The sequence below is a fragment of the Triticum dicoccoides genome, chromosome 6B, assembly GCF_002162155.2.
Source record: "Triticum dicoccoides isolate Atlit2015 ecotype Zavitan chromosome 6B, WEW_v2.0, whole genome shotgun sequence".
Classification (NCBI taxonomy): domain Eukaryota; kingdom Viridiplantae; phylum Streptophyta; class Magnoliopsida; order Poales; family Poaceae; genus Triticum; species Triticum dicoccoides.
The window spans coordinates 464,553,296-464,561,890 of record NC_041391.1 but is presented as its reverse complement, the minus strand read 5'-3'; the positions used below and the strand labels follow the sequence as shown (position 1 = coordinate 464,561,890).

At 49.1% G+C, this 8,595-nt stretch overlaps 1 protein-coding gene across 2 annotated transcripts; it reads right to left on the bottom strand.

Annotated features, from left to right (window-relative positions):
• Window positions 1-437: 437 nt before the first annotated feature.
• Window positions 438-3,322, bottom strand: LOC119320335 (protein CNGC15c-like). Of its 2 annotated transcripts, none has more exons than XM_037594439.1 (5): window positions 3,237-3,322; window positions 2,490-3,057; window positions 1,884-2,386; window positions 1,644-1,755; window positions 438-1,547 (listed from the first exon to the last, which is right to left on the bottom strand). In XM_037594439.1, the coding sequence occupies exons 1-5, from the start codon at window positions 3,263-3,265 to the stop codon at window positions 702-704; spliced, it is 2,058 nt and encodes a 685-aa protein (XP_037450336.1). In that variant the 5' UTR covers window positions 3,266-3,322; the 3' UTR covers window positions 438-701. The 2 variants fall into 2 exon arrangements, with proteins under 2 accessions (XP_037450336.1, XP_037450337.1); XM_037594440.1 differs by having other exon boundaries at window positions 3,198-3,277.
• Between the last annotated feature and the right edge of the window lie 5,273 nt (window positions 3,323-8,595).

Genomic DNA, 8,595 nt, shown 5'->3' with positions numbered 1-8,595 from the left:
GATCTGATCTAATACACATGAACATTATTTGATTTGATGCGGAAATTAGTGGACAGTAGTGTGTTTATACCTTCGTTTGGAGAGGTCATCACGGTGGAGAAAGTAGAGTCCGATGACAAACTGTAGCAGCATAGCAGGTCGCACCTCGCCGGAGCAAAGTCAGGCCTTCGCGTCAATGTCCAGCGCACTCCCAATTGGATTTGGCGTAAATTTCAGATGGCACTATTATCCTAATCGATACCACGAACGATCAAATAGGTACAGGGATGCCCTTCTTTATATATAGCGTTGTATATGACGTGGGACCTAACCATAATCTTAATTAGCCCATCAATCACAGGCGCAAATTGTTAATTGCCATTAATTAGTGTTAATTCCGTAATTAACTAATGGGCCCACTTTAATGGTAATTAAATATTAACCATTTAATCACTTAATTTTCTAACACTCTCTCGCAAAAGAAACAAGGGAAATGAGAGACAACATCACCCTCCGAGGAGCGCTGCAAGGGGGATACACGTTAAGGACACCAGATTCGTGCGCCGGATGCAATGCGGCAGTTTGCAACAGGATTGACAAGTCAACGTTTGGAGGTAGAAGAAAAGATCTGTCCGTCCGTTTCCTATCCAGCGGTTCCTATACAATCGACCGAAACAGAAAATGTTTTCAGCTATCTCCTCAAGAATAGGCGGTCCTACAATTTAGATCTCTTGTTCCACCGTAAAATCCGGCTCCATGGGCTTCTTGAGCGCCTTGCCGTCGCAGCTGTGCCGGCGGCACCTCACGCTCCCGCCCGCCCGCCCGTCGCCTGCCTGGGGCATCCTATGCTCCATGGACGCGCGGCGTCGCTTGTGCCGGCGCCATGCGGCCTGGATGAAGCACGCCGCCCACGTCCGCCACTGGTGCGAGTAGAACCGGAACCTGTGCCGGATCCGCGCGCTGTGCAGGCGCCGGAACTGCGACGCCACGAACCGGAGGTCCTCCGCGACGAGCGCGAACGCCTCGACCTCGGAGACGGCCCGCACGGTGCGCGTGGACCGCGGCAGGTACTCGGAAGGGCGCGGGTCCAGCGCCCACGTCAGGAGCTCCTCCCCGCAGAACTCCCCTGCCCCGATGCGGCACGAGTTGAAGAACCCGGACCTCCCCCCCTGCGTCGTGTAGGAGTCGAGGTACCCTCGGATGATGAAGAGCATGGAGTCCACGGGGTCCAGCTCGCGCACCAGCCGCGTGCCACGGGTGTACAGCGCCGGCCGCAGCCGCTCGCAGATGGCCTCCAGCGTCCGCTCGTCCATCTCGTCGAACAGAGGCACTCGCCGGACGAGGTCCAGGCAGAGGTGGCGCTTGATGTCGCGGCGGATGTCCATGGGGAGGTCCTTGAGCAAGGCCTCCTCGTCCACGCCGCGGGTGGCCACCCATTTGTACTGCTGGTACCTCCTCACGCACTGCTTCAGCGGCTGGGGTATCTGCCGGTGGTGCATCCACCGCTCCATGTCCGTCCGCTTCGTCCGCCACTCCTCCAGTCGGATCATGGTCGCTTGGAGATAAGACTGCAAAGACAAATATACTAGAAATGTCAGTTCTTCTACAACTTCTCGTTTATTGTTTGTCGCGAGATTGATGGAGTGGAAGGAAGGAAATCTTACTTGCATGTTGCCAATGAGCAGAGCAAACAACACCAGCCCAAGGACGCCAATGACGATTGCAAAGCTTATCTCTCCAATGTACAAGCTCGTCGCCAGATTCTGCCCTAGGCAACTGAAACATTTTTTGTATTAGTTAGAAACATGGCCAATAAGTAACTGGAACATTTTATTAGTTATTCGAAAGGTGTCCAATATGTAAGTGACACAGAGTTAACATGCATGCATGGACTAATTTCAAACCTGAGGTTCTTGAGTCCCCACCAGAAGCAGTAGAAGTACTTCTGCGTGAAGGCCGACGTCGTGAGCTTATAGTTGAAGGCCTCCGCGTAAATCCCAAACTGGTAGAAACTATTGTCCGGAGTGCACAATCTTGTGATGTTGCTCAGCTCGTACCAGATGGTCCTGTTGCTGCTCACAGTATTGCAATCGAAGAACTCAGTCCGACACATGGGCCCCTCCAGATTGCACGCCTCTCTCCAGCACGCCTCCTGCCTCTGCACCGAGAAGAGGTACCACAATGCTCCCAGCACGTGGCTTGCCAGCATGTAGAGTATGAGGTTATACGCCGCGCTGGCCCATGCGTTCTCCGTCATGGCTCCGGTCGCCATGACGATCTGCCTCGTGAGCGGGAAGATCTGGAAGAGCCGCGGGAGGTACTGGAAGATGATGCTGAAGCGAAGGATATCCTTCCGGTTTGCCGTGGCGGATTCCTTGAGCATAGGCACGACGATCCAGATCACGAACTGTGGAAACAGATAAACACACACGGTTACAGAAGCTTCGCACAGAGCATTTCAGTTCTTGAGATTCACGGTAAAGAGCACTGAATGTAAATGTCCAAGTTACCTGTGGTAAAGGCAGCGCGGTGATGAGATCAAACCAGAAGGCCCGTGACAGGTACCTCATGGCGATCTTGTAGGGCTGGATCACAAGCTCCCCTCTCCCAAACACCCGGGAAGACGGCGCGATGAACGCCGTCCGGAAGCGGAGGCAGATGTGGGCAGCGTAGAACACGTCCAGCAGCGAGCGTATGACGGAGAGCATGAGCGCCAGCGAGTGCTTGAACTCGATGCACATGTTCTGCTGGGTTCCGGTGAGGTAGAGGAACAGCGGGTCGACAAAGAGGGAGAGCAGGCACGCCGTGAGGAAGATCTTGTTCCACAGGTGGATCACCCGGCCGCGGGGGTCGAAGAAGATGTGGCTGCCGGAGTGCATCAGCGACTCCAGCTCCTCCGAGAAGGCGCGCGACAGCACCCTGTCCCTCAGGCTTCTGCACGGCCTCTCCGGGCAGACCCGGGAGCCGAGCTTGCATTTCCTTGGATCGTGAGGCAGTTTGCTGTGGTTCTTGCTCGTTGTTGACGGGCTCTCCAGGGAGATTGCTTTCAACTGCTGGACCTCGAGGTCGTTCTGAAACCTAGAATTGGTAATGCAGCAGAGAAAATATGTAAGAAAATATATCATCAGCAATCTGGAAACATAGTACAGTTCACTGCATGGTGATATTAGTGACACCTAACGCGAAAATCCTTGAGAATGTCAAGCCAACAATTTTACCCTGATAAGCGAGGTGATATTGGTCGAGAGGAGGCTCACCTGACGTTTCGTGAACCACAGCATGCCATGCCCGCTCTTTTAACAGCTCCTGGCCAAAATTATCACGTATACATGCATGGGTAGATAACTTATAAGCAAGAAGAGTATTGGCATTTTGTGCAAACAGGCACACCACCATACTGTCTTCTTCAGCCAAAGGGAAAGTGACGGCGGTGCTCAGCCACGAGAATCAATCGAAAGGCCATCTGCAACTAATTTTACAGGGTTCTCGTGATTTTGTACTTAAAGCAGATCGACCAGAGGAAAAATTTGTTGACATTTCCCATTAGGACAGGCAAACACCGACGACATGTGATCAGGTTATCAACATGCATGTGACGCTCCTTTAATGTTTCCTTTCTCAATGATGTTTAGGCTCAAAACCTAGAATCCCTGAATCCCTGGCCATTCATTCAGCTTTAATGATTGTGTCTGGAAGGAAAAAATTCGTGAAGTTCGAGTTGTCGCAGATGGACCGTTCGAACAATTTCATACCGCGTAGAGAGTTTTAGTGACTGATACGAAGGTGGACATTTTACCTCCACTAGGAGTCTAGGACAGAATATAGTATGATGATAATTTCTTTGATGAATCGCAACCGGCCCTAATGATGCTTCCCATTCCCAATGATACTGGATTGGATATCATCATCATGGGATGTTGGAGTTTATGGACACAACGAAATGACAAGATTTTTTAGAATGCTATCCAGAGCACTAATAACTGGAGTTTCAACATGAAATAACTACTCGAGATCACTATGATGCGCAATAAACCACGGAAAGCAGAACAACTCAAGAATTGGTGCTCTGTTCATCTGTGAACCTAAAAGACTGATTATCTGAAAAGTCAATTCTGCACCCGAGCTCATATGCACCCGCATGAACAGTAAAATCGAAAAAAATCAAAAAAAATTCAAAAAATTCTAATTTTTTTTAGAGAAACATTGACAAAAGTTCTAAGTGCCTGCAAAAATTTATCATGAAATCACATTCCTGTAAGGCGTGCCAAAAAAACAAATTCATTGCTTCAAAATGCGTTTGAAAGTAGCTTTTTCAGAGTACTATTTTTGTTTTTTTTGCCACGCCTTCTAGGAATGTGATTTCATGACGAATTTTTGCATGCACTTAGAACTTTTGTCAATGTTTCTCTCAAAAAAAATTGGAATTTTTTGAATTTTTTTTGAATTTTTTTTCGATTTTACTGTTCATGCGGGAGCATATGAGCTCGGGTGCAGATTAGCCGCGTCCCTGATTATCCTTCTATTTCCTATGTGGCCTAGAAAAGAACATACTATCAAGATAGTGTGCCAGGAGACAAATTGATTTGATCTTTCTGGTGGAAAGCCATTCTGAAGCTTCTAGACTGGTAGATGGCAAGATATTCCACTGCATGTTCAATACCCTGAACTATACTCATATGCAGTCAACAGAGAAATCACATCGGATAAAGTACAACAACAGGATGATTTCAGCCAAAAATTTCACAGACTCTTATCACGGCAAGCATTCACCAATACAATGCTCTTCAAGAGATCATCATCAACAGAACAGAGGTGACTGAAAGAGATATTTGGTCCATTGGAAGATCCTTTCAGAAATTTTCCTCCATGAAGCTGTATAAAGCAATCACGGGAGTAAGCACAACACACAACATCTTTAATCTGCTATGGGAATCTGCATGCAGACTTAGACACAAGATCTTTTTGCTACTCATGCATGATAGAATCAACACAAGAAACATGTTACATCGCAAGAATATGTATCTGAAAGACTATAATTGTGCCTTAATTATGTGCAGATGCTACAGAGGAAACAATTTCTCATTTATTCTGGGATTGCCATTTTTCCTGGTCATGCTGGAACTTGCTCATCCCCACCAAACACAGAAGGAATATCTTCATATGATAAAATACATCTCACTATGAACAAGCTACCATCAGGTATTGCGATGGAGATCGTTATCATGGGTTGCTGGAGTATCTGAATGACCAGAAATGACAAGATCTTCAGAAGGGCACCACCGCATTATGATTCATGGAAATTTACAGACATTAAAATTGTACACTTTTCCAGCCCTCTCAGGCCATCAACGTTTTCAGCCGTCGGATCTACATGCTTAGGAATTTTTGGCCGTTTGATCTATGCGTGAAACCTGCCGTTGCTAATCACGTACCGCTACACGGGGTGGGCCGCTCCTCTCGTGACAAAATTGGCGATCTGCCGTTATTTGGGCTATTATTTGGGCTTACTGGGCTATAGCATTGCGACTGAGTAAAACGTTTTTGTGCAGATTAACCATTCCATGTGGGCTGACCCAGCTACCGCTCAAAAAAAAAATGTCGGCAGACCCAGCCATAGACAACACGTGAGTGCCCTTCGTCTAGTTGGTCTCCGTGTCTCTCTTCGCAAAGAAAAAACTTGCGCAGCCATCGGTCTCGCAAGCGGCTGAACCGATATGTAAGAGGCGAGCGAGCTTCGCCGGCCGGCCGAGGGGGCCATGCTTGGTCCTTCAGACACGGTGAGACCGTGAGAGGGTCTCCACGTGTGACGACGCCAAAGGGCAGTGACCGGATATCGAGTCGTCCCCTGACGATTCAGTCACCGACGATTGAAATCACCGATGCTACAAGCCTTAATGGCAATTAGTGCCCACTCGTCAGTGGCCGATAATTGTAGGTCAGTTACTACAGTATGGGCCTGCTTGGATCTAATGGACTATTTTTAGTCAAAATAGTCTCTTTTAGAGGCTAAAGTTCCAAGCACCCCTGACTAAAGAGAGGCTAAAACTAGTCTTGAGGCTAAAATTTTTAGTCACATGAAACCTACTAAAATATGTATTAGCCCTCTCTCTCCTCATTTAATTCCTCTCCTTTAGCACATGCGAGTTCTGGATTGGATGGTTTGGAGGATAATAAATGCTCAATAACTTCATTTTAGTCTTTTTAGTATTTGGATCCAAGCATGAGTGAGGCCAGCAAGTTTTAGTTCCACTACTTTTAGTCATGTGACTAAAACGTATCCAAGCACCCTCTATACGTCGATCCGTGCTCTCCATTTACTCCCTGCTTGTCCATACTCCGACCGTCCTGCGTTCCTGTTTGATTCGTGATCTTTGTTTAGTTCATCTTCTCCGTTTACTCTTGCCCCAATTCCTTCTGTATCAAGTATATAAGTTATCCTTACTTATTAATTTTGTTTTTCTACTCCCAAGTCCCAACTAAACACAAGTGCTCTGAGTTAGATATTAGAATTCAGATCTGCCGGGTTGGGTTCTCCCTTGTCACTTCGATGGCTAATGGCCAGGTTAGGACCCGTGTCATTTTACTTGTGTGTTCATCCTGCTGCACATGTCGCCTACAGGTGAGTTATTTACCCCAAACCATCACATTATGGGCTAGGATAATAGATCGGTACCACATTTGAGGAAGGGCATAAAAACCATCAACAATGGGGCTTATCTGTAACGTGGAGCACTGATTCTTCGTTTTAGCCCAGAAAACAACGAATCCGACAGGTGGGTCCCGCCTGTCGGGCTGACGTGGCCATAGTTTCAAATAGCGAAGATAGCATCCGCTATTGCGTCCACAATAGTGCCGGCGCAATAGCGTCCGCCATCGCTCAAATTAAATTTCATGACTATTTGTTAATGATATAGAAATATACACAATAATCTAGTGTTTTTATAAATCCGCTACGCGGACATAGCGTCCGCAATATCGCCTGCTATCCGCATTCCGCTACATGGACCCCAGTCCGCTACCAGCCCGCTATCAGCTATTTAAAACCATGGACGTGGCAAAAAAATTCCACGTGGGCAGGTTGACTAGTCTCTTTCTCCTCTCTCTCCTCTTTTCTCGCCGTTCCCGTCGGCTATGGCTGACCTCGGTTGCGCGTAGGCACCTACGCACGCCTGCCATCTCCCCTGGTCGTGGCACGCACGCGCACTTGCAGCCGCCCCTGGCCGTGGCACGCACGTAGGCCCGCAGCCGCCCTGGCCGCCACCGCAGGCGAGACCAGGAGCACTCCTGTAGGCTGCAGACGCCGCTAGCCGTAGACGCCGCTAGCCGTGACGATTCCGGCAACCGTACAACGCTAGGCTGCGTTTTATAGGATGCTGGTGACCGTGCGCATCGACTGGTGGTGGTGAAAAGTGCTAGGTTGGCCAGCAGAGTTGACGGCGGCGAGCTAGGCGGCGGCGGAGCTCCGGCTTGCGCGAGTGCTGGGTTACAGCTTGCAACCGAGCGGCCTAATTGTCCAGATGGCCTCTTGCGAGCTCTAGCATCTCGGTACGGTGCTCAGACGCGACCAATTCGTTCTCAAACGACGACGGTGGAGACTGGAAAGGCACGACAGTGGGAGCTCTCGGGCATGGTGGACGAACTAGTTATGGAATGAATTGACAATGGGGGAAAGGGGTAGACAGAGAGGGGATCATGGTGATTCAGATGAGCAGACCGGCGAGGCCGAGGGTGCTCTGAAGGTGGCGAATTCGCCGCCGGCGTCCGACGGCTCCGAGGTTGAAGATGCGATGGATTCTGTCGTTCTGCGGCGTCTAGGCTCTTGTTCGTTGTTGAGGATGACCAGCGCGAGGAGGCAAAGCTCTGGGACATTATTTGTCGGCAAAACTATGGCGGTGGCCACGCTAGCCCGGAGCGGCGTCGACGGCTAGCTCTCAGACAACAGCGGGGAGAGGGCTGGAGGACGGGAGCGAGCTCCAGACGAAGAGGAAAAGGGAGAGGAGGATCTAGACGTCGGGTAGGGCCTCAGCTGCCATGGCCATGGAGCTCTCGACTTGCATCGGTAGAGATGGCTCGCCGCACACAAGCTGCTCGACACAATGCTCCATAGAAATAGAGATGGGATGAAGATGACCATGTAGTCAATGCCAGGCGGGGCCCGCAGCTCATCTGCCACCTCAGCTAGTCAAAGTTTTTTTGTGTGCTTGGTATTTGCCATGTCATCCCGATAGACGGGCCCCACCTGTCGGTTTCACCGTTTTCTGGGCTAAAGCGAAGAATCAGTGCTCCGCGTTACAGATTAGCCCCATTGTTGATGGTTTTTTGTGTCCTGCCTCAAGTGTGGTACCGATCTGTTACCCTAATCCATAATGTGGTGGTTTTGGATAAATAACTCTCTACAGATTGACCTTACTATTTTCATTCATCCATCCAATATGATAGGGTCCTTGAATCTTTACTCCGTTTGGCGGTTTTTTGTATCCTGATCGATGATTCTGCCAAGGGGAATGTCCAAGGAAACTAAGGATATCATAGCTTTGAATAATCATAATGGCAAATGGAGCCACTTCTGTTTATATTGCTGAACAACGAATTGACATATGCTGAAGGTATCCCTTT